Source organism: Meles meles, chromosome 17 (assembly GCF_922984935.1).
Source record: "Meles meles chromosome 17, mMelMel3.1 paternal haplotype, whole genome shotgun sequence".
In the NCBI taxonomy this organism is placed as follows: Eukaryota; Metazoa; Chordata; class Mammalia; order Carnivora; family Mustelidae; genus Meles; species Meles meles.
Window position 1 is genome coordinate 8,548,667 of NC_060082.1, and position 26,166 is coordinate 8,574,832.

A 26,166-nucleotide genomic window follows, 5' to 3' on the forward strand; every position below is an offset into this window, starting at 1 on the left:
CAATCGGCACATCTTATATAACAGTAAAGTATCTGGAAATTATCTTTATTTTGAATGCTTTATTAACCCACAAATATATCATGTTTCTAATTCAAAACATTTTTTAAATCTTCCTTTTTATAAGAGATTTTATTTATGTATTTATGAGAGAGAGAGAGTAGAGGGGGAGAGAGGCAGAGGAGGAGGAACTCCCCAATGAGCGCAAAGCCCAACACGGGACTCAATCCCATGACTCCGAGATCATGACCTGAGCCAAAACTAAGAATCAGATGCTCAGCTATCTGAGCCACAGACTCCCCAGTGAGCGCAAAGCCCAACATGGGACTCGATCCCATGACTCCAAGATCATGACCTGAGCCAAAACTAAGAATCAGATGCTCAGCTGCCTGAGCCACAGACTCCCCAGTGAGCGCAAAGCCCAACACGGGACTCGATCCCATGACTCCGAGATCATGACCTGAGCCAAAACTGAGAATCAGATGCTCAACTGACTGAGCCACCCAGGTGCCCTAGGTCTTCTTTTTTATTAAAAGTTTCTAACCTTTCTGGCTGGTGTAGATTTTCTGAGACTCTGATTCAAATCAGCCTTAGATACCTGAAACTATATAGAGGTGATATTGCAAGAGAATGATCCCTTTGAATTCTGCAGAACTCCTCCTGTCCTAAAAAGAATCCCTGTGTCAACATCTGTTTCTGGGATACCATCCATACAACTGTATAACACTGTCTCCACCAGATGTTGGACTGGAACCTCCATGGCCAAACTCATGGGAGGTAGAGGCAACTAGAAATCAGGAAACGTAACGCCTTCCCATGCCTTTTCTTTTGATAAGTCCCATCACCTCTGTATTTTTGCTTCATCTGTGAAATTTACCAGAGAAGCAAGCTGTAAGTTCCCTTTCAGCTGGATAGTTCTAGAGTAGAGATCAAGAGTTCTAGATCTAAATCTAGAGATCCACAAGGACCATCTTTGATTCTTCACTGTCTGCTCCAGAGACACTAGACTGAAGTGTAGACTGCACTCCCTGGAGAACTCTTAAGGGAGACTTAGCATCTAGCATTCCTTGTAGACTACTCCATTGCTTCCCCCTCCCATTGTATCTTGAGGTCCTAAATGGGAAGGAAGAAGAGCTTTCATTACACCAGCATTTCCCTTTGAATTCTCAGAGATATGTGATAGCAGAAAGCATTATTCTTCAAGGGCAGAACACTTTATTTTTAATTATTTTCAAATGTGAGTTGAGGGATTGCATTCACCAGCCAATGGTCAACATAGATAGAAACCCCTGTTAGATGTTTCTTACTCCAGAGTTTCAGTGAAGATGGAAACAAAGTGTTAGTGTTCTCTCTGAAAAGGCAGAGTGCCATTAACGTCCGTTCATGACAGAAGCATCTTGGCAGTTTTGCTCTGTGATTATTATAGGAGTGGGAAAATAGAGATGAAACTTCTATCTTTGTAAGCCACAGCATACGTATTTTTGTTTTGGTTTGCTTTTCTCCCATGTTAGGCGAAAGGGGTAAAGGACACTGATTAAGAAAATAAATAAAATATAAATCATTAGGATGGAAATACCATCTTATTGACGTGAACACATTGCAGGTGGTTGGATATCAGAAGGGTTACTTGGTGATACTTGGCCATGTGTAGACAAATCACTTCCCCTTGACAGGACTCCATTTCCTGCACTCTGAAAAAGACAACTCATCCAGGATCCTCTTCTGCTTATGAAACATGGGTTTTCCCATCTCCAGGACACTACAACAGGAAGAGAAATAGTTCAAAGCTATAAATGAAAGAGAAATCTGTCTTCTTGGAAAGAGTCCCATCTGTGAAAGGACAGTTGTGCATCGTGCTGTTTTCACTGAATTGGTATTTTAGAGCGCCCTACCCAGGCGGGCCCAGATTTGGCCCTGCAGCCATGCCACTCTTGGGTGAGGTTCCGGTCAGATTTTCTAGACCCAAGTCGGTCCCGCCCTCTGCTCTATAAAGAAAAATTTCACAATCTCAAAATGGTAGTTGCTCCTGAAAGTGGCACGGCTCCTCTAGACCTCAGTAAATATTAAGCTAATTAAATCGGCTGAATTTAATTGTGGGAAATGTTGGCATCAATTTCTGCTGATGACTTCTTACCTTCTGGGAAAGAGTTCCATGTTCTTAGCTTGTTTCAGATAACATGTTAGACCTCTGTCTTAGAAAATCCAATTGTTATTTTAAAATTTGGTACTTTAAAAAAATATATATATATGCATATTTTGTATGTATATATATCTACTTACCTCTGACTCTATTTGAGTTTGGGGAAATTCTTTTCTATATCTCCAAATACGAAGTGTTCCAATTCTTGAATTTGATGGAGAAATAGGACAGGAAGTGGGACCAGTTTGAGTCTGGAACAGCTGACCAGAAAAGTAAATAAATGAGTAAATGCTTTATTAAACAACTATTTCTTGAGGACCTTCTAATATCCATCGTGGGCCACATAGATGTCAGTAAGACACGGTTTTGGCACCCAGTAGAGTCACAGAATGCTAGAAATGCTGGGAGTTATTTATTCCATCCCTGCTTCTCTGAAACAGAAGCTCTATACTTCCACCCAATAGAGCCAAAATAATAATATTTTAACGAATTTTGGGAATGGCCATTGTGAGAGGAATTTACATATATCTTCATATTCCTATGAACTAAAAATGTGAGTGGCTTAGAAACATGGATTGACATTTGCCATTCTTCTAGAGATTTTACAGAGACATGCTGTCCAAAAGAACTTTTTACACTGATGGAAATGTTCTGTTTCCCCGCTGGCCAATAAGTTAACCGTTAGCCCCACATGCCTGTTGAGCACTTGACATGTGACTAGTGTGACTGAAAAACCAAATTTGTAAATGTCTCTAATTTGAGTTCATTGAAATTTGAAGAGCCACACGTGGTGAGTGGCCGCCATGTTGCACAGTGCCATCCTAGATGCCCCGCCAGCAACATGGGGTCACCAAACATGGGACAATCGTGTTGACTCTGTGATCACACTGTAAAAACAGAAAACTTCCTAACACTGACCACAGAGAAACATGTTTTCTGCCTAAATCAGACTTTCCTAAAGCAACTAGAACTCGTCATTAAAAATTAACCGTGTACAGGAAGTTAACGAGATTAGCATAATCATAAGCTTTAAACTATGAAGGAATATGGAGGAAGGTTTTAAAATATAAATTTATAAATGCCACATGTATTGTGGCTCTATTTGCAGTAATTGTAGACTCGGTCAGCCATTCATTCATCTAGCCTAATAATTTTTAAGCCTAAGCCAGACATGTCTTTGAACTCATCTTGAACCCTTTAAGTCTAAAAATCATTTCGACCTTATAGGAGGTCCTGTCTCTGTTTCAGATTGCCCGGGTGCCCAGAGCCTTTGCTGGCAGCCACTGCTTAGCTGTTCCCTCCCCACTGACCCGCTAGCCTATTCGAAGTTTGGCCGCAGACCAGAGACATTGGCATCACCTGGGAGCTCGCGAGCAATGCAAAATCTCAGGCCTTGCCGAGACTGTTAAATCAGTTTCTGCCCTTTACCTAGATCCCCTGGTGATGTTGAAGCACATTCTGTTTGAGAAGCTCTGCTCTAGAGGGAAGCACATTTGGACGGTGCTTAGGGCTTACCTAAGAGAAGGAATTACATTGTTTTTTTCCTGTTGTTGTTTTTATTGTTTTTGTTGCTTTTGCAGGAAGGATACTACCTCTAAAACATTTTTTGCCAGCATTTATTTTAATGTTTTTCCAACATACAGAAGAGTTGGGAGAATTTCACAGGGAAGCCACAATGCCTACCACCCACATTCTGGCATCCATATTTCATCCTGCGTCTACCCATATCTGCGTCCTTCTGTCGCCAAGCCAGCGGACTTTTCGGATGCATTTCTTTTTTTTTTTTTTTTTTTTTTTAATGTTTATTCGACAGAGAGAGATCACAAGTAGGCAGAGAGGGAGGCAGAGAGAGAGGAAAGCAGGCTGCTCGCTGAGCAGAGAGCCCGATGCGGGGCTCGATCCCAGGACGCTGGGATCATGACCTGAGCTGAAGGCAGAGGCTTTAACCCACTGAGCCACCCAGGCGCCCCTCGGATGCATTTCAAAGTAAATTGGCAGCAGTCGTACAGGTTTGCCTGACTCGACATTACTGGCATGGGCATCATTAACTAGTATTCTGTATTCGTTTATAGTTTTCTTTGTCTTCTAAAGTAAAATTTTATGCAGTTAAGCTTATAGATGGTTAATGTACATTCTCCTGAGTTTTGACCAATGGATACACCTGTGAAAATTTACTATCCTTCACCTTCTTGTGTCTACCCCTTTCGCACAGTTTACAAAAACGAAAATGAAGAAAGAAGGCCAGAGCACAAAGTTGACCACAGAGTAATCTGTCCTCTTCTAGGCTGTCGGATGTCACCTCTCGCCCCCCTCCCCCGACGGCCACTCACTCTTGATCAATCTGAGAGCCCGACTCTGCTGAAGAAAAGTCCATTGCATATTCAATCAGATGCTTTAGTCTACACTTGCGTTCGGTTCTGACTTGATATAACAACTGCTTCTAAAGGGACTTGTGTTCCCTTTGCCATAATAAGAACCTTTGAAGTACCTAAAAACAGACACTAATGATATTTGAAAATTACAGTGGACCTCCTCGCTTAGAAGATACTCTATCTCCCACCTTCCATCTTCTTTTCCTCCCTTTTCTTCTCTAGTCCCCTTTAGCTTAAAGTCCAGTTCTAAAGCTTCTCCCCCAAATTATATAAACTTATTATTTTCCAAAGCCACACACCTGTCCAAAATTGTACTTTATTCCTCCTTAAGAGAAGTGATCTGTCATGGGAGTGTGCAAGCCCATCTTCAGCCAACCCTGAGACTAAGGGGGTAATTGAAAAGGGTGAGGTCCTAAGGAGAGAAGTGCCAGGCTTCTCTGCCACCAGAGCTGGGAGTCGTAGAGAGACCCAGGGTCACTACTGAATACTCTTTGCCCTTTTCGAGAGGTGAGAGAGCAAAGGCACAGCCAACTCCATGTGTAAAGTTCTGAGGCAAACCCAAGCTTCTACCGACATCCACACTGAGAACACTAACTTGTAATATTTAGTCTGTATCCTAATACTTCAGTGTTTTTTTTTTTAATCTTTTTTGTAAGATTTATTTATTTATTTGAGAAAAAGAGAGAGGTGTGATCTGGGGAAGGGGCAGAGGGAGAGAGACTCTCCAGCAGATTCCCTGCTGAGCACAGAGCCCAACACAGCGCTCAATCTCTCGAAGCCAAAATCAAAAGTTGGACACGTAATCGACTGAGCCACCCAGGCTCCCCTCATCCCAGTGTTTTTATCAACACTCTCTTCTCCATTTTATGGATAAGAAAACAGAGACTCAGAAATTAAGTAGTTTACTCAAGAGCAAATAGCCAGAGAAGGATAACGCCAGGATGTGGACCCACATTCAGCCCAGTCTGACTCCAAAACCCTGTTCTTAACCTTTGTCCAGAGGGAGCCTTAAACCTCTAGTTCTTGTGTTAAGTAAAGGGACTTGGCAAGAACCTTACCGTAAACAAATCTGTTATGTTTCCTGATAACAAATATTTTAGAGCCTGGCTGATAGGGAGAAGAACTGTGAGAACTCACTTATGACCATTACATTATGTATCCTTTTTGGGTGGCATAGAGAATGCTTAAGATCAGTGGCTTCTCTTCTTAAAATTAAATCAAAAAATTACATAGAAAGCCCTTCCCTGGATAGAGCCTACCCTATGTCACTGTTGTGTCCCATTTGGTTAACCAACTTAGCCAAGGACCCAATGATCATAGGAGAGAGAGCAGAAATTTCAGATCTGGTGTCTCCTCGTGGAGAAATTTGGTGGTTCATTAAAATACACAGCAAGACTGAGGAATTTGTATATGAAGTCAAGAAAAATCTTTTTTTTTTTATTTGGGGACAGTAAAATGGAAGAGAAAAATTTTAACTTAATGGCTTACCCCTGTGAAATAATGGTTTGGGGTTGGGGGGGGAGGTTAGCATTGAAGAAACCAGAGTATCAACCACGGAGTCACAGTTTCTCCCACACCAACGGAAGGGACCACCTTGCTTTGCTGGGTAGGACTTCTACTGAGACAGTCCCTCCTCTTTGTTGACACTGAACACTTGGCACGGGGCCTGTGGGTGACTCTAGGTTAAGCGGCTGGCTCTTGGTTTCAGCTCGGGTTGTGATCTCACCATCGTGAACCTCTTCGCTCAACAGAGTCTGCGGCAGATTCTCTCTCCCTCTCTCTCCAGCTTGCATGCACTTGCTTTCTCTCTCTCTCAAATAAATAAAATCTTTTTAAAAAATTAAAAATGTAACAACATGCAAGGATAATATAATATGAATAAAATTTTTAAAATTAAATATAAAAAAGAGCGACCCATATTAAAGAGCTAGGAAATGTGTGACCTGTATTTCTATGATAAACACTTAGATCAAAAGAGCCAGGAAAGAAGAGAAATGGAACCAGCAAGAAAGAGGATACTCATGAACTACGGGGGAATGAACGGAAGGGTACAAACGGCAGGAGGATGAGGAAATTGCGTGGTAAGCGGCAAAGTGGAGGTTAAAAGCAATTAGGACACGCAATTACTAAAGAGAACACTAAAAGCATAAAATAAGCTGGGACGAGTTGTTAAATAAATAACATCAGCTAAGAACATACTTACAAAGATGATAAAACAGATCAAGTAGTAATAAAATAAGGAAGTGGGATAAAGCAGTAAATTAAAGAACAATTAAAACACAATAAGGATAGAAAATTAACAGGCTAAAATGACATTTAATAATTGTATTAATAACTAACACTTACTGACTTCTCGTGTGCTATGTACTTTATATGCATTATGTTATTTAACTCAAGTTTATTAAAACAATCAGGACATTTTTTTAAAATGTCTAAAACACAAAAACAAAGAACGTTCAGAGGTGGGTAAAACCAGGCATAGAACAATAACAACAACAATAAAATTAAAGGTGAGCAAAACAGACCTGCGGATACCCATTGGCATTCCTTGGCTAGTGTGATGATTTTTGCTGTTGAAGATCACCAAGAACCTAGCCTGGTGCTTCCCATCTAGACCATGAGTTTTGGAAGCTTCTGGTGCTATAAATGTCCTTCTTTCCGCATCTTATGCTACTGAGCTTGGCCTTTCCTAGAGGCAATTCCTGGTAATCAAAATTCTCAAGCAGTAGAATCCATAGCCCAGAACCATAATTGCACTGAATTTGTAAGATGTAGTCCAGGATCATCTTCTCCTATAAGTACTTCTGGTCCCTGCAGACTGTGTCTACATAGTACTTAGCAGGCCGGGTCGGAGTAGGAGTCCTTTTCTGGTTGTTTTCTTTACCTTCTCTCTAGACCCCCTGGTTTCTAAACAGAAGGGCCCTGGTTTTTATATCCCAGCTTTCAGTTCAGGCTTGGTACATAGCAGGTGCTTACTGCTTTTTGCTCTGAGCTTGCTTGAACCTATAGTCAAAAGCTTTCTCTTTCTTTCCTTATATTTTTTGCTTATTTATTTTTAAAACCAGCAAGCAGACTTGTGGCTGGATTTTCTGCCTACTTGGAACTCCTGCAAGCAAGCATATGCATTTTGGTGTTCCTGTTGTCCAGAAAGGCTCTCCCACAAAAGAATGAACTTTTTTCTTCTTTTTTCTTTCTGTTTATTACACACATCCTTTACCTCCAACTTCTCTGTCCCTCGCACCCTACCATCTCCACCAACTCACTTCCTTAACCTTTTATGGGTAGATTTTCAGTGCCCAGACATCTGTTGCCCTTTCTTGTCTTTTCCATACTTTTTTCTGGAGCAGATACTGACTCTGTGGCCTTGAGTTTGATCTGAAGTTCATTCACTCCCTCATTTACTCATTTGATCAGCAAGCATTTTCTTGGAATCTGTTATTACCCAGTTACTGTACTGGGCATTAGGGCAGGAAAATGAAAGGGAGATTCTCAAGCAATTCTGTATCTCATCTAAGTTGATTGCCGTGTTTCGCCGTCTTTGACCTTACTTTCTTGTGGCAGGGGAAAAACAACTGATGAACATTCTTCGCAGGTAGTTATATTTTGAAGAGAGTTTTGAAATCATTTGCTAACTTTGTCTTCTCTAGGCGAGAGTCCCAGTTGCCTCCATGTAAGATAGACCTCATACTGGTATTTGACCACTGATTGCCCTGGCTTGTTTTCCAGTGAGCTCTGAAGATTAGCCAAGACCTTTCAAACACGCAAGACAAAGATCGAAATCAGATGCGGACGTTCCCACATACGCTTTGTCTAATTTCTACATTTACTTTTTATTTTCTGATGGAAAATTAATATGAACATCGAAAATGTGGGGAATGCAGGGGAAAATCACACAGAAGGAAGTTACTGCTAACTTTTTGCTCTCCAGCCTTCGCGCATTCTGTGTGGAAGTGTTTTGCGTGGGTGTAGAAGAGCTATGGTCCTATCGGACATATCATTTTGTCACCTACTTATTTTACTAAACATATATTATGAGTATTTTCCATATCATTAAACATTCTTCTCAAACATAACTTTCATAACTGCACAGAAGCATGGTATAGAGAAAGTCCATAATTTACTTAATCACTCTCGGTGGAAGGGTTAGGCTGTTTTCTTGCTTTCTGGGTGGTGGTGATGGTTTTTACTATTATTAAAAACACTTTGGTAAACAGCGTAATACAGAAAACTCAGTGTATATTTTCTGTTACTACCTTGAGTACATTCCTAGAAATGGAATTGCTGGATCAAAGGATACAAACTAGACTAAGGCTTTCGCGATGTAGGGAAACGTATCTTCTGGAAACTTGTATGAACGCACAGCTCCCACCAAAAGTTCACGATCATTCCTGCTTCCTCACTCTCAGGAATAGTGTCTTAGTAGTCTTTTAAATCTTTGTCAATTATCAAACTATAAAATGGCCTCTCGTTTTTATTTTAATTTAATTTGTATCTCTTCGACACTGGTAATATTGAACATTTTTTGTATGTTTGCCAGCCTTCTATACATATTCTTGAAATGTTCATCTTTTCCATTTAATTTCTAAGAACTTTTATACAATAATGTTATTATTCCATCCTGCACTTGGCCAACGTGTAGACAATACAGAGAAGACTCTTATTTCTCAGTGGATGGGGACTTCTGTGGACAAAAGGTCTCATTCTGTCTGTTTCTGTGGAAAGTTCTTTAGTGTGAAAGGTGAATTTTTTTATCCTAGGAAAACTAAAGGCAGATCTATAATACTGGTGTTGATCTTTTAAAAAAAAAATTAACCCTGAAGTCCGAATTCACTTAACATTTTCTGTATTTCTAGTCTAGGAAAAACCTCGGGGCTAGAAAACAGAACCTTGGAGATTTCTTGGAAAACCTAGAGATATGTTAATCAGTCAAATATGTCCTTGGCTAGTTTGTAGTCAGGATGAAGAAAGCAAGCGATGGACATTAACCAGCTTTCTTAGGACCGTGGGTCTAGAAAACAGTCTTCTGAGTGACGTGATGTCTTCTAGTGGTTTGGCTGCCGTGTCGGCCTCCCGGTATCTTCCTCGGCCACCTGTGAGGGAGCACGTTATTCTGAGCTGCAGAATTTTGACTCCTCACGGGCACCGTCCACCCCCCACCCTTCCCGTTCCGTAGCAGAACACGCACAGAAAAGCCAGCTCAGACTCCCAAGCCCACAGCTCCAATGGAAGATCCCAACTGCAGAGGTTTCTGGAACGGCGTAAAAGGAAAATATGGAAATTCTTAAAAAATCAACCCACTTTGACACCTGGTTGAGAATCCCAGAATAAGAGAGGCCATTCCCCAGCCTCCATGAAGGATCTCTCGGTCGGTAGCCACTGAAGTCTCAATTCTGCATTTTCAAGTCCGTGGGGAGTTTTCAAGCTCTTGCTCTCATTTTGTCGATAAGAGGAATGCTCAAAACAACAGTATCCTCCCCTACATAAACGAGTGCCCCGTTCTAGCACATTCCCCTCAACATTCTCCGTCTGCATTCCCCTCCCCCCCCCCCCAGCTTCCCACCACATCCCTCCCCCTCCCCACCCTTCTGTTAGCTGTAATGACCCTGCAAACACTAAATGGCATTTGAGTGCATTAAGCAGCAAACTCTCCGGTGACATAGCAATTATGACTCTGAAATAGATTTGGTGCGTCACGGAAGATAAGGGTTTTGAAAGTTTCTGTTGTGATTATAGCCTGTAACTCCCACAAATAATAGGCTTCAAAATAAGAGGCTGCCAGTGGAGCCTTTGTGGCTTTGTCTCAGTGATGGCACGTAAATTGCTATTAATGTCCTAAGTGTACTTGAATATGCCAGTCTCTGGGATGCAGAGTTGGCTTGGTGTCTCTCTTTACGCGGCATGTCATTGTTGGTCTGATAATCTGGGGTAATTGCTGTCTCTTGGATGGTCAGAAAAGTGGAAGGGGCTGTAGCTTCCTGTGTGACGGTAAATAGCCCCAAGGTCTACGCCACGCGTTTCATCTGTGTGTGTGTGTATGTGTGTGTGTGTGTTTTCTGTGTATAGTTACCGTTCATCGTTAAGGTGTATATATAATTCCTGTGTGTGCCCAGAGTAAATAATAGCTTTTCAGAAGAGCCAAAGCAAAATCAGAGGTTATAAAAATAAAATAAAGAATTGGGGGCTGTGTAGAATCAGCCAATCGGATAATTTATACTGAGAGTTAAAAAAGAAAAAAATACCCTTTGCTTGAATTATCCAGATTTAGCTCTATGCGTAAATACAATCTTCTGTTGTCTTATACATTTACCCTTTTCGAGTTTAAGCAGCATCTGTGCGTATGTGCATGTGGAGAGTGTCGGTCTCTGCATTCTTTAGTTGCTGTGTTTTCTAAACGTGTATGGTTCTATGTAAATAAGATAAAAACCTGCGGAAATGTTGCCTGTTCATGAGCGCTGTATGGACGTGTGTAAGCGTCTGTGTGTTTTGGTGTATGCAGGTCTGAGTTCAGAGATGTTTATTGAGATATAAATACTTTTCTGCACTAAGGCACCTCTATTTAGCTAAATCAGGCTGAGCTTATTTTTCTTTGACAATGTTAAATAAAACAAATTTTAAGGTTTAACTTCCCGATGCACGTTTCACCCAAGGACTCCGTAAGTCTGGGACACGGAAACATTATGTGTAGCTGTCCGATTGGCACTTTTAATAAAATTAAGAAAGCAGCCCAGCCGTATGCCTAGAAATGCACACTCTATATCCTGTGCAAGCCAGGAAAGTTTCCCCAAACCGTCCTGTGTGTCTGAAGAGCCTTATGTGCAGTATTCATTCTGGGCCTTCTCACAGATGAATTAGAAAGGATGGCGCTAAGGCAGCGCCAAAATAGCTCTCGATCTCAGAGTCGGTCCGTCTGTGTATTTCCGTTGTGTGGCGCTGGGTGGCGGCAGGGTGGCGCACCTTAACGATGTGGCGGTTGATGGTCCTGCGGTTGGGTGTTGACTGTCACCCCTTGGACAGCCGCTAGAGTGCGCACCGGAGGAGGCTGGAGAGCCTGACTGGTCAGAGAGTTCCCTGTTCATAACCAAATGGAGGAATGCCAAATTCACTGGACAGGTCTGAGAGCAGGATTCTGCATTTCCAGTTACAATAACTTAGTCTCATCTAGCAAGATGGCGCCGCGCATGGTGGGGTCCCAGACCCCACTCCCCAGGGGAGTAGGGTGTGTCTTGTCTAAAACCGAGTCTGGTGAGGTGAATTGAGGCTTAGGAGCGAGAGATCTTAGAATCCCCCAAAAGACTCTTTTGAGGCTGGGCTCTTGGTACGTACATTCTAGCATTTTCCTGAACAGCATAAAGAGTCCCTGAAGGTGAACTGCAGCCGAGAGTCCCCTGCCTTCAGCCCTGAGCTGTGCTCTACGTGTGGTGCCCACCCGGTCACACGGCCTGACCTTTCAAAACCTGAAATGTCCGAAAGCGGTGGCACATAGCAGGGACTGAGTCTGGCAAATTCTAGTTCCCGAGTCCTCGTTTCCTCACCTGAGAAGTGGGAATAGGAGCTCCCACTGGGTTTGTATAGCATTATGTACTCATTGACCAAAGTCGGAAACTTAGTGGCACTGTCCTTGCCCAGTGGCGCAGGTAGGATGGGCGCCGGCCACCAGATGGCCGTGTCCTCCCAGGGCCGGGACACCAGGGAGGCTTTCAAAGCCACTTTCCCATTTAGGAAAGTGGGTGATGGTGTGTCTTGAAGAAGGAAGGAGGTGACCTTCAGGCCAGGCTGTAGGCAATGGCATGGATTTCTAGAGATCAGAGGACAGGGACAGGCAAAGGCACAGAGCCTCCCACTGGACTTCACTACGGAGTGAGAAGGAATCTTGCTTTGGCAGTGGGAAATCTATCCTTTCTCGGCAGCAGCTTACACTACTGAAGTCATGGTTAGCCAGGCGATCGGTTCTCTACAAGGAATGTCTGCTTCACTGCCGGTGTTTCTTCACATCCAGACCTTCAGAGCAAAATCTCAGAGCTCAGGAGGCTGTGGCTAGAAAGGGGTGTGCTGGTGGGACTTGGCGGTTAGGTCACCAGGGACTGACCTGGTGGCAGGTGGCAACTGGGGAGGATGGTCACAGCAGTCAGGGGACCCTGCAAACAGGGATTCTGGAGCCAGTGGCACGGGACAGACTTAAGGGAAATGTGGCGGCAGCTAGTCGTTGGCTGGAGCTGAAGTTGCAGAGCAGAACTGGAACTGCAAAAGCAAGTCACTCTCTCAGTCTCAGCTGAACTGTGAGAAATAGCAACATGACCCACAGGCAGGCGCAGACTTGGCAAAGGTGTTGTCGCCGCAGAGACGCGCCTGTACGGAGATACCGGTGCAAAGGTCAGAGCGGGACCCACGGCTACACTGACTCTGAGTTGTCTGTGGTACCAGAGGAAGCCAGAATCAAATATTTCTGGGGTTGAGTGTAGATGTTCATCCCAAATAGAATTGTCCGCATCTAGCAAATGAAAACACTGCATACACCGACTTCAAGGAGAACGTTCCTTATTGTTTATCCATAATTAGGGAGATGTCCTACGTTTCATCTGGCAACTCCGATCCCAGATCCCAAGGTCAAAGCTGGAATTGCATGTGGGTCTCAGCCTCAGAGAAGGAGAAGATGGGGAGCGTCCCCGCAGGCCGCGCAGAGACAATGTCTGGTCCCGACATTTCTGTGATTCCCACTGGTGAGGTGACCAGAAGGCCGTTCCGGATGTAGGGGACGGTGATATCTTCCTCTTCTCTGTGCCCCAGGGAGGGGCTCCTTGTTGAGATGGTGTGCAGAGCTGCGGAGCTGCTACAGGCAGGATCCAGTGGGTTTTTAACCATTTTTTAAAGAAATAGAACAGAGCAGTGTAAATATACATCGTCCTTCCTTACTAGGGATAAGCTTTGAAAGCACCAGATCTCCCAGACGCCTGCTTAGAAAAGTTCACTCCCTAGATGTAAAAGCTCCCCTGAACCTTAGCCCCGTCTCTGCTTTAGCCCTTGACTGTTTGCTGGGTGTACACGGCTCTTCACACGTCGTCAGACTGAACTGTGGCGGCCCCGGGTCTGATACCATGGATCTGTCCACACCCACAATGGAGCACAAACGTTGTCGTGCCACTGAACGTTTACTTCTTTGTATGTCCCCCCAAGAGAGATTTATTAAAATCTGTGCTGCCTCGGGCACTGTGGTAGGCCCTTTGGAAACAGAGCTAAGTCCCACAGCCCTACGGTCATGGTCTGGTAGGTGAGACAGACACAGAAGGGAACCAATGCAATGTGGCGGCACAGGTGCGAACTGGGAACACAGGGAGGAGGGTGCAGCCCTGGGGAGAGGGGAGCAGGGGTGGGGGGAGGACGACACACCTGCACGACGAAGAGACATGGCCACGGGGCAAATAGGGGCACAAGGATACTTCGTCTCAACCTTGAAAACCAGCCCAAAGTGTGAGTGGCCCGAAATGGGATGAGTGGAGTCTTCACGGAGAAGGAAGCAGGCAGGGAAGGACGCTCCGCTAGCGGAACTTCTCAGTGGCCACATGTGGCTGAAGTACGAAACACAAGCGTTGGGCTGGGGAGTGAGTGAGATCAAGGACGTGGTGGGCCTCACGAGGACACTGAGCCTTCTCTTGAGGGCAGTGGGAAGCTGTTGGAGGTTAAAGAGGGAGATCAGAATTGCAGTTTGCCAAGATGGCTCTGGTGACAGCTGGAGATAGGACTGGAGAGTGTCAGACCCGTGCGCACCGGCTCACTGCTGTAAGACCCCCCGGGGAAATTTTGAATATTTTGTCCCTGAGGGGACTTTCCAACAGCATTGCTTTGCCCCTGAGCATCTTTTGGTAAACGCTCGCGTACAATCTTGGGAGACGTGTGTGCCTGTCACGAACACCTCGTTCTCCCCTCTTCCTGGAACAGTGGCGGATCCAGGACGGGACCCCACTGGGTGAGCTGATGTCTCCCCCAAACAGTCGTGGTTGTGTATGTTTGTGTGTGTCCCTGTGCGTGCACGTACGTGTGTGTGTGTGTGTGTGTGTGTGTGTGTGTGTGCCTAGAGAGGGCGAGAGGATGCATCCGTGTTTCTTTGTGTTTCTTCCTGGCCGGCCCCACCGCGGCCAGGCGACTGAGGGCCCGGAGCACGCCCACCTCCTCCCCCACGCTCCGGGCGTCTCTGGTAATGGCATCTGGCCCGTATGCAGATCGAGCTCTACTTGGTGCTGACATCAGGCCGTTTGTGGCACCTCAGCGCATTTCTCGGTTGCAAATGAGAGTTTCTTAGTGCCAGGCTCACTTGGGCTGTCGCAGCTGGTGATGAATTCTCTGCGTCAAGTGTGTGCTGCTAAGGTGAGCTCAGAGGAAGAGTGGGAAGGAGCGGAGGACAGGACCAGCGGCTCTCGGCCCAGTGGCCACCGTGGCGAGGCAGAGGCAGGTGGCCCCCGTCCGGGCTTGGGAAGGTGGCCGAGAGGAGAGAAGTCAGCGCTTTGGATGCCATTCTGGGTTCTCATGTTTTGTCCGGAGAAGCCACGTGGCTGGTCGCTGTCCTCCATTGCTCCATCCGTGGCATCATAGTGGGCATTCTGGGCCTCCTCCTCCAGGAAGGCCGTGCCTTATCCATTAGAAGGGGTCCCGGCGGCCATGGGGTATATCAGTTATGGACCGAATTCATTCAGGTAGGATGTCAATAGTTGTTTTCGTTCTGAAATAATTTTGTTCCCAAATACCTTTTGCTTTGATTTGTGTTTGGAAGTCCAGTGTTTTTTTAATCTGGGAAACCAGCTGCACGTTATCTTAATTTTATATTCTGTTAGCTGCCTCCTCCCTGAGGCCCCACGATGAGACTGCCTCCAGCTTGGGCTTCCTCTTGGTGGAATTAAATCTGAGCCCAGGTCTCACCTCCAGCCTCTGCAGGCCACAGGATCACCTGTAGGACTGGGTGCAAATGTAAACGCTCTTCCGTTCGCGAGGTTTGGAGAGCTAATAGGGACATGCTAGGTTTTGCAGGATTCCCCTTCCCACCCCTGCTAGGCCTCCTGGGCGTTTCCAGCATCAGCATTTGAAGTGAGCGTGTCCGTTACAATGGGGACTTTGCATCAGAGCGTGAAGGTAGAAGTTGGGGTGCAGAAGAAAAATAAAAATGAGTCTTATTTCTCATGAACTATTCTCGCCACCCCTGTGCGGCGGCTAATGAGACCATCCTTGAGGCTCCCTGCTCCCACCCCAGAGATAGATAAACAGGCCAAGGTGGGGTTTCCTGCTTAATATGCACCCGCAGTCAGGACGCGGGAAGGAATTGCTCCCCAGGGTTAAGGCATCAGTAAGCGAGGTCAGCTGTTTCCCAAGATGGAGCAGCCTCCCAGCGGCTTCCATTAAAGCTGGCGCCGTGGGGCTAAAGCAGCCGGAGTGATTTACGGGAAACCCGGTTCTGTGGGGCTTGCTCGTCTTTCTGATCGCGGAGGTGTGAGCCGCAGGGGCAGCAGAGCCTGCGCCAGGGTCTGAAGCACCTCCGGAGAGAGGGATTCTTCAGCCTGTGCCCGTGATGGGCACGCGTATTCCAGAAAGGGCTGGTGGACCTCTACCTTGAAAACCAGATGCCACGGGGTCCTGAATGTGGCAAGCAGTAGGGGGTCATTGCTGGGTTATCCTGAGGGAGGATGAGCAACTCTTTCCGTGTTCTTGGGTCTCGGGGGCAGGGGACGGGAGTGGTTATGGGAATATGGGACCTCACTGTTAACAAGGGCAGGGCAGTCCTGGGCATGCTGGGAGAGTTGGTCACCCAATCTGGGGGTGTGTGTGTGTGTGTGTGTGTGTGTGTGTGTGTGTGTGTGTGTAGAGCGGGAATGGAAAAAAAGGCAGCCGAAGAGATTGATTTTATGTATTTGTTTTTAATAGAAAGTCTTCTATATTCTCCTTCACCAGGCCAACTAGCATAATTAAAATGCCAGTTTTGATATCGGCTTGGACTAATTCCTGCCTCTACCATCTGTGAGTTCCCTGTACCCTCTGGCATCGTGTGCACTGGTCTGAGAAAACAAAACTTTTTCAGATGTCTCCTGTTCGAGTTCTTTCATCTCAGACAAGAATCAAAAGGCGTCTTCCAGAATCTTCTGGTCCACGTAGCATGCCTTGCCGGTTCCTTCCTAATGAGACGCCACAGGGCTCATTTTCTTGACTAATAGCTTTCTTTGGGGGCACCCCTTATTGTTATTTTAATGAGATTGGAGCATGGCTAAATAATGGTAATAGTGGGGCCTTAGGAGCGGGGTCGAGAAACTCCTTCCTGCCTCGTACTCTACCTCAGACGCTGACTGCCTCCCCAAGCTTCTGCGTCTACTTGTCTCCCACCGGGTCGATCCTAAGACACGAGTTTTTTCCCCTTGTACCAGCACTTGACTCTCTGCAGCATGACTCTGTTCTTAAGAAACCTCTCTCAGGTTTTCTTAAAAGGCTGTACCACTCGGCGAACACACACATACGCCCACACAGCTGGCCATTTACTTATTGACTTATCTGTCTCTCTAGTAAACACACACATATGAAAAAGGACGACTAGGACAGACAGGTGTCAAAATACTAACAGCTAACTGTCTTTGAGTGGTAGGATTAGGGATGTTGTACATTGTGTATTTCATGCTTATTTTCTTTTCTCAGTATTCCATCACATGTAGATTGCAAATATTCTTTTTGAAAATATTATATGAGCATATCTTTTATAATCAGAAAAGATCAAAGAATTAAGGGATTTTCTTTGGGGTAAAAGGAATATGATTGCTTTTCCCCATCTACCCATTATGGCACCAGCATACATGTTCTTGGTTGGGAAGGGAGACTAAGCTCCTATCACCCCCATGATCAGCCTGCATTAGGACACGGAATTAACTCTGTTCTTGATTCTGCAGAGGCTTGGCCCCAGAAAGAGAGCAAAGAAAGAACTGTAAACAAAAGAATTCCCATCTCCCCCGATTGTTCCCCTTCTGATCCCTGACCAACAGCAAGAGAAACGTGCTGGGCAGGGAGAGGGGGTGAGAGGAGCTGCTTGACTCCATTGGGAGATGGAGCTTTGGAGTTTCAAGCAATTATTCTTGGGCCCCTGATGGAGGTGGAATGCCCTTGGCATTTCCCAGGATGACCCTTTGTGCTCTTGGTGTCCAGACCTGCTCCTTATTGAGGTGTGGCAAAAAAAAAAATAAAAACTATCCTTTTGCAGAGGTAACTGGTGGGAGCTGCTATGAATTCAGCACCTGGCTTTCCAGGGGAGATTGGAGCATCATGTGGGTGAGCCAGTGGGAGAAAAAAAAAAAAAGTCTAAGTAGATGAGAAGGGCCGAGAAAAAGGAGCCCAGGTTCAGAAGTTCAGAAGCCTGTGTATCTCAGTCATAACCCAGATGCCTGCTTTTCTCTCTCACATCTCTGCTTTCTTATGAAGGAAATGTGAACACAGGTTTCTGGCACCTAGGTGTCAAGCATGTGCCTCAGTACGATGGAATTTTCTAGAGCCTAAGCTGTGGTCCCTCCCAAATGGCAAGAATATTACCTGCCCCATATACCCTAAGTATTTAAGGGAATCAAATGAGTGGAGAGTACAGTGGAAAATGATTTACCAGGAATGCCTAACACCTGGTCTGTTCCACATTAACATTTTCGGAGGTGAGGTATATTAACTTCAAAGGAACATGGGAATTAGGGGGGAAAAGGCATTTTAGTACACTTCTGTTTCAGTGCTTTAAAATACATAAACAATTATGAATGATGTATCATGAGTTGATCACTCTAACAAATCATTCTTCAACTATTTTAATGGTGGGATATTTTCAGCTAGGGGTGTTTGTTAAAACAAATCCTTTAGAACAATCCCATTGTTTGGATGCTTCTGGATTTGGAGTCTTAGAAAAAAACGATCTGTTGGCTCACCACCTCTCTAGATGTATTTATGCAGAGCTGCCCTTAGTCCACCTCTGTTTCACCTGTTTGAGTTACCTGAGTCACCTTCTGTACTTTTCAAGGCCCACCTCAAAGAGTACCTTTTCCCTGATGCTTTCCCTGATGTTCCACCAAGATGGGAGGCAATAGCCTTCCCTGAACTGCCATAACAGCGGGGCTGTACCATTTATTAGGCTCTGCCTTGAATTATAGTTATTCATATGCATGTCTTATCCCCCTCCTTGAGGACATGAACTGTCTCTCACTCATCACTGTATGCCCAGGAGCAACTAGTACAGAACCTTCCACAGAACAAGTGCAGCATTCTGTAACATACGGAACAGCAGGGAAAGGCCTTAGAAAGCATTTGGACACCCTTTTTATTTTTCTAAAGGAGAACCGAAGGCCAGTGAAGTGGACATGCTTTGCCAGAGTCAACAGCTAGCCCTTGCCAGACTCAGAACTAGAACTTGGGTCCCTTGACTTGTCATGCCTCTAGAGTACACACAATGATCATCCAACAGCTTGGATGGACTCAGAGTATCTTTGAGAAGTGGGAGGTATTAACCTTGGGTCCAAAGGCTCACTGGAAGGACCCATACTCATCTGAGGGTGGAGGGAGTATAATCTACCACAAGAACAGCTGCCTAGCCGAGAAGTGTCCCCATGTGCCAGGCACTGTGGTAGGCCCATTACACAAGTTGCCTTGTTGTCATTGTCTGCTCAAAATGGCCACCCGATCTCAGAGAACTGACTTCTCTCCCTTTTTCCCTTCTAGGCTAATGGAGGTTGGCAGGATGCTACTACCCCTTCATCAGTGACCTCCCCTACAGAAGGCCCTGGCAGTGTTCACTCTGATACCTCCAACTGATCTCCCAGCAATCGCATCCCGGCTGACCCTGTGCCCCAGTCGGGACAGGGCCAGGAGGGAGGGTTTCTCTCCCAACGCTGAAGCGGTCAGACTGGAGGTCGAAGCAATCAGCAAACACAATAAGAGTCTCCTTCTCTTCTCTTCTTTGGGATGCTATTTCAGCCAATCTGGACACTTCTTTATACTCTCTTCCCTTTTTTTTCTGGGTAGAAGCCACCCTCCCTGCCTCCAGCTGTCAGCCTGGTGTCCGCCATCTTTCCTATCCCCTCCCTCCTCTGTCCTAGACTCCCTGGGTCCCTGCCCTCTATGACATCACGGAAGGATATTTTCAACAATTAGAGGAATTTAAAGAGGAAAGAAAATACAAAGAAAATAATAAATGTGTTTGTATGTTTTCATGCTGGTGGTTTGAGGAGCCAAATTTACCTCACTCGGATCCCTCACTCCCTCTGTTAACAGGCAGCCCCTCTCTTGTTTCTCTTCTTACTCTCACTACCTCTTAGCAGGAATGCGCCACATTGCCCCACTCATTCTAGGCCCCCTGCCTCCTCTTGCTTTTCCCTCCCTGGGCTGGTTCTGCTTAGAACACTCCCTCCTCTTCCTTCCTGGCCCCAGCTGTGCCCCGGGGACTGCCATAGCTGGGTTTCTAAAGGTGCCATGTTTTCTAGTCTCAGCTCGACTAGGTTGATTTCCAGGCAGGAAGTCTAGCCTCAGGAGAGGACGTAAGCAACAAGAAGGGCAGAATTCTTGGAGGCTTCCTCCTTCTTCTAACAGCTCTTGGTTTCAGAGGCACGGTCTTTGGAGACCACGCAACACCTAGTAAGCAATGTCCAGAACCTACTGCAAAGCCAGATCTGAGTGGGCATGGTGATGAATGAACCACTAAGGAGTAGAAAGTTCTTATCCTGTAGCCCTTCAATTAAACCTACACATACACACACACACACACACACACACGCACATCCAGGCACATGTCAGCACATGCATGGCCTCACACATTCATTTTCTCCCAATCACTCATGTGCCACATGCAAAGACCCACATTAACAACCAGCAATTTGCCTTGTGAGCCCAGGAGAGGGAATTAGCAACTCTGAGTGAAGGTCACTGGCACAGAGACACAGTATGTGCCTGGGGCTTCTGGGACCTGTAGCCCCCCATCATGCCCACACACCAGAACGACATCCACAGGACTCCATCATAATGGAGGCCAGGTTGGCCACGTACGCTGTTCCTGTTCCTGCCACCTCTGGAGCGCTCAGGGAGCCACACATAGCACTCGCAATGTCTGTAATGGATTTGGGTCTATTCTGTTTTTTGGTTTTCTACGAGGGGCGTTGCATTAATTATTCAAAGTGTTAACATGGCACCACGTTCTTGTTCTGGAGGGGTTGGAGAAGATCACGGCTTAGGCAGATTTTGTTAGCTTCATTTGAAGATCTGGGAGCGATGGGTTTCGAAGGGGGAAGTAATGTTTTGAGTGAAATTGTCACAGTGACTTTCATTTCCTGGGAATATCCGAGAGGAGAGTACTAGAAAGCTGTTCTGTAGTGTCACCTGAGCTTACCATCCTCATAGCCAGCTGCCCCAGTGAAGAAGATGGTTCTGTAAGCCAGCTATGATGGGAGGTGGTCACATCTCTCTGTGCCTCATTTTGTTCATCTGTAAAATGAGGATTATGATGTCTGGCTTACCAAGAGGCTGGTGAGAGACTGAAGGAATTGATTTCATTCATATCCCGTCCGTAAATGGGAAGTCAGGGGAAGTGTCATCCCTGAGACCAATGGGTTCGTGCCATGGCGGGGTAACATAATGGTTTTCCTGTTCCAGCTTCGGGTGACCATCAATACCCTGATGTCATTGCCATGATGACAAAGAGAAGAAGGGGAATCACTGTCGCTTTTTTGTTTGTTTTGGTCGGTTTGGTTTCATAGACTAGAGCTAAGCCTCCACACTAGAAAAATAGGACCCGGTTCTCTTAGTTTGTACTTGAATCCAGTATGTGGCCTTGTAAGTGCTTAGCCCCCTGTCCCATCTACTCTGCTTGAGAGGCCTGTGGGTGAGAGAGAGGACGGAAGAGAGAGGGGAAGGGCGGCCCGCGAACGAGGCCATGAAAATGGTGCATGGCGCTACAATCATGAACAGAAATTGCTCCTGTGTGTGTGCTGGCGAGAGGGGATGCCTAAGAAACCAGAAGGTGTGTGAATTTGAAGGAAAGGCAATAAATAAGTCTTTGGCAAGATGGAATTATGCCTTGATGATGAAGAGCAGTGGAAAGACTATGTCTACTGACCTGTGCCCCCAATCACAGCAGGGCTCAGTAGAGGGGCTTCCTGGCAGGACCCATCTTGTGACAACTGTAGTCGTAGAAGCGGTGGAGAACCTTACTCAGTGTCAGGGGCACACAGGAGCACGGCTGCATCACATGCCTGACCGCACAAAGTACAGAAGAGACCCGGAACGGTTCTCTTGGCAACAGGAAGAAGATTTGGGTTGAATGGTTCCCATTTTAAGTTGATGAAACAGATCAGAGCAGAGCTACATTTGCACAGACAGTTTCTCTCCCCGAAGGAGTTTGCACACATTCTCACCTCGCCCAGCATCTTCCCTCCCCACTCAGACCTCTCTGTTCCAGTTTCCCACCACTGCCCCCCCACGCCCACCATCACGTCCAACATGGCAGCCCCCAGATCCCCCTGACAGTAAGCAAAGCATGGGAACTCTGGCAGCAGAAGGAAGGGGATGGAAAGAGCGTGCCTCTGGAAATACAGCTCCCTGGGAATTCCTATTCGGTCAATCCTACAGATACTAAAATGTGCCCCGGGCCTCCTGCATTTTCTAATGGGAGTGGGAGCTCTCCGCTGTCCCTGGCAGCCGATTTCCCCTGAGTAATACTAGCCCTTGGGATTGCCCACCTTGGAACTCTCCATCTCATCCTCCTTTTCACCCCTAACTCTTTCCCCCGGCGTGGAACCGATGCCTGTGCAGTACTTCTGCCAAGTGGCACCTTCCTTACATTGACTTTCTTTTTTTTTTTTTTCTTTTTTCAAATTTTGCTGTGGTGGTGGTTCTTTATTTGCTGGTTGCCTTCTCTCACATACCTTACCCCCCCCCCACCTTTTCCTTCTGAGTTTTATTTTTCTGCCCAGAAAAACCTGACTTCGATACCAAAAAAGATGAAACTACAGAAACTCAAATTTAAAAAAAACTTAAAAAAATACAAAAAAATACTCAACAATTCTTTCAGCTTTATTAACATTTTCCATTGTTTCTTGCGACTTGTGTCTCGTTCTTTGTAGTATTGATGATGAACATTTGATAATGAATGTTCTTGTATATTCAGATAAAAAAAAAAAACCAAAAAAGCGGTCTGAATTTAATAGTGTTTATAATAAAAATTTTAAAAATGACCCTCATAGCACGCAAAACAGGATGGGGGGGCTCCCCCTCTTCTTTCTGTGACAATACACATCATTCCTGCGTTCGTTTTTAACACCAAACTACCTACATGAATCATTTCCCCATTTTTCTTTTATTTTCTTGCATTTGTGAATTAGTTCAAGAATGCTAGAAAAGTGTCGAGTTGTGCACATTCATTTCCTGTTTCACAATGTTTAAAAGTGACGGTAATTCATTTTGTAAACGAAAAAAAAAAAAAAGGTTGGGATAGTGAGCATAATAGGTACAACCTAACACGTTATGTTTATTAACTTTGAGACCCAGAAATAAATTCTTTTCTTTCTTTATTTCTGCTCTTTAAAATATAAAAAAAAAATTATGTTTTGTGTTACTTTGGGTTGTTTTATGGGGGGGGCTCTTTTTTTTCATTGTCAGGATTATGATCGTGCTGTTTTTATTCCTTACGTGATGTATATGAGGTGATGTGAAAAGATGACATTTGTCGAGCAGATGGCTTCCTTGTTCTACTTCGCTCCAGAATGCAGTTGACTTCAGAGACAAAGGTGAAGCCCAAGCGGATGGCCCATCACTCACCTGCATTTCCAGAGTGTGTGGTGGTTCCGCAGTCCCTGAGGAAAAAAAAAAACAAAACACAGGGACCTGGGTTCTCCTTTCGGCCCTTTAAAAATTCAAGGACCCGGCCCGGGAGACCTTTGATACAGTAGGGAGAGACTTTTTGCCTTTGTTGACTGTGAGTGTCATGACGAAGTGCTTTCTTTTCTTTCTTCTTGTTTAATAACAACATTCCGGGAGCCCTCTTACAACTAGAGAGGATTTTTTTTTTCTTCCAGATCCCACAGACGTCCTAGTGTCATGGGGCACAGGCTCCATAGACTAGATCCGGGAGGCTGTCCCTGGGGTCAGTCGGCCTGCTGAGCCCTTGAGTCCCGATGTTGGATGAAGAGTTGAGAAACTGAGCCTGACTCGGGGCTCTCCTTTTAATGCTGCGAGGTGAAGTTTGATGCCTTCACAGCATACGTCGTACTACCCTCGGGCTGCTGAAAAGCCAATGGTTAAACCGGCTTGATTTGGAATGTTTTTATTAGTCGTGGGAGAAAAGAAAGCAGTATTTTCTGGAAGAAAATTACCTTAAACATCTTTCATTAAACAAACAATGGAAGTGTCCAGAAAGCACCTAGAACATAAGCAGGAGAAGTGAGGGCAGAGATGCAGGACTGTGGGACAGCGCGTCGCAGGTGTCTCTGCCCAGACACCTGTCCGCCTGTTCCTGAGTCAACAGAACAATGACGAGCTTTTCACATCACCTTCATGGTTTCAACACCCAGCTCAAGGCTTTCTGGAATCTTTTATTTTTTGTAAACTTTTTTTCCCCTTTTGTTAAAATGAATAAAACATTCAATGTTTTCCCCCTTTTCTCTCTTATTACTTCCTTTTTTTCCCCCAATTATTTTGAAGTGCTTTCCTTCGGTTGTTGGTTTCATTCTCCCGCTCCCCTCCCCTGTTCTTATTACTCAGAGTATAAACCTGCAAAGTTCTGCTCTGTTTTGGTTTTGAAAGTTTAAGCTTTTCTGCTTCTGTGAGAGCACAGGCTTCTGTCCCTTTTGATTCCAACTGAACTTTTGTGTTCTCTAATGATACTAACATGGTGTAGGTTTTGCAGTCTCCTAATTTGTACTGGTAATGCATATTCCAAATAAATAGTTTCTTTTGTTGCAAAAAATATATATATACTTGTATTTTGTGTAACTTTCTTCTCTTACGTGCTGGCAACCTTGGCTTCCCCCAAACTAGGGCTGCTGTTAGGGTGAATTAGGTTTAAACTGTGGCCCTAATCGTTTTGAAGCCTACCTACCAGGGCAGGGGGGCGAGTGACCTCACGAGCTGCTGACCTCACCTATGAAGTCAGAAGGAAGAAACGGAAAAAGGAAGGGTTCTTTTATGGGCAGTTATTGGCAGACAGGGAAAGCACCCCATCTTGTGTTCTTGCCAATGGTTGGCTGCCACCCACCAGGCACTGGTTAAAAAAAAAAAAATACCAGGGAGATTTTCCATAATAAATTCCAAGTTTTTAAGTCACAGCTGTTTGCCCAGTGCTTCCCCTTTCCTTCTCTTGTGTCCACTGGGATCTGGTCATAAGGAAAATCCTGGCACCCAAGAGGTGGTTCGGAGGAAGGACTCTGGGTTATGAATAATACTCCGTTGTAGGGTATCAGGTATGAGAGATGTCACTGGTATAGAGCCGTCCACCTCCCATGTGTCATGTCTTCCATCCCATGAAAGCCTCTCCCACCATTCTTTGCACTCATACTGTGCCCCTGACCTTTGGGTTCATGGCCTGTTACAGTGTTTGGTGTCCCAGACATGAACACCGTCTTCCCATCCATGCGCAGGATGGAACTGAGCTGGCGTTTGGCGTGTCACCCCTCCCGGGACATCATGTGGACTCTTCTCGTTTCCATGCCCTAAGTCTCCAGAGCCCCAGTGAGGCAGGTATGGATTGATGTACTGAATGAATTAATCACTCATCCTCTCATCCCAGTGGTGATTCTAATCAATAGAAAATAGATCAAAGGATTGGAGAGTCAATGAGGATCAAATGATCATTGTTATTAGTGGACAAGCGAAGAGCCCAGTCGTGTCACTGGTGTCACTGGCACAAGGTTGTCTGCCCCTGTTGACTTGGAGAACATCGCCAGCAGCCAAAGTGGAGGTCCCACCTTCCCTCTTCAAGCCTGAACATTGGGACACACTTGTGTGTGGGAAGTGTGTGCGTGCCTACACGCTCGGATTATTTCCTTTTCCAGTTGCACGAAAAACTGTGGACCCGACCCTTTCCCCCACTTTAGTACTTGGAGTGATATTAAACCTGTTGTAACAAGTAGACCAAGCATGGATGATGCCTCACATTCAATACAGTCTATTTCTTACTTAGGTAATAGGCGCAGTCCAGCGTTCCCGGTCAGGGTCCCTCTTCTCAGTGCAGTGATTCCAGAACCCAGCTCCTTCTGCTCTGTGGTTCCCGCCTCTAGCTGGCAGAAAGGAAAGCAGGAAGCAGGCTCACCGTGTCTCAAAGCCTTTTACCGAGACCTCCCTTCCACTCATTTTCTTAAGTGCAAGGGGTTGGGGTGGGGGGTGGGCCGTGAGGATGGACAAGTGGTCCCTGGCTAGCCAGCCACTTCCTGGAAATAATGCCACACCCCAGCTTTTTGGACAGTTAGTCATCTGTGTCAACAGCTGGTGACCAAACAGATAAATGAGCGCCAAAGACAACCCCACCTGCTTATTTCAGCGCACAAGGCGCATTCTCAGTAAAGACATTCCCAGTCAACCTCCCAGAACTGGTTACTCTTCAGTGGGGAAGACAATCTGTTCCCACCTTCGGTAGGTGGCCCCCGTGTCCATTGCTGGCTGGAAGGGTCAAAGCTGGTGGCCAGA

At 45.6% G+C, this 26,166-nt stretch overlaps 1 protein-coding gene across 4 annotated transcripts in view; it reads left to right on the plus strand.

The window, feature by feature from the left end:
* PBX1 (PBX homeobox 1) overlaps positions 1 to 26,166 on the plus strand; it is a 308,878-nt gene that overhangs the window by 256,234 nt on the left and 26,478 nt on the right. For 2 of the 4 annotated variants that reach the window (XM_045982819.1, XM_045982817.1), the window contains one exon: positions 19,219 to 24,455. The exons of the other annotated variants lie outside the window; for them this stretch is intronic. Coding sequence is in view for 1 of the 2 variants with exons in the window: in XM_045982817.1 (XP_045838773.1) it covers positions 19,219 to 19,311 (93 nt within the window). In the remaining variant the exon portion in view is untranslated. Of the gene's footprint in view, positions 1 to 19,218; positions 24,456 to 26,166 lie in introns of those variants that run through there. 4 annotated transcript variants of the gene reach the window in all.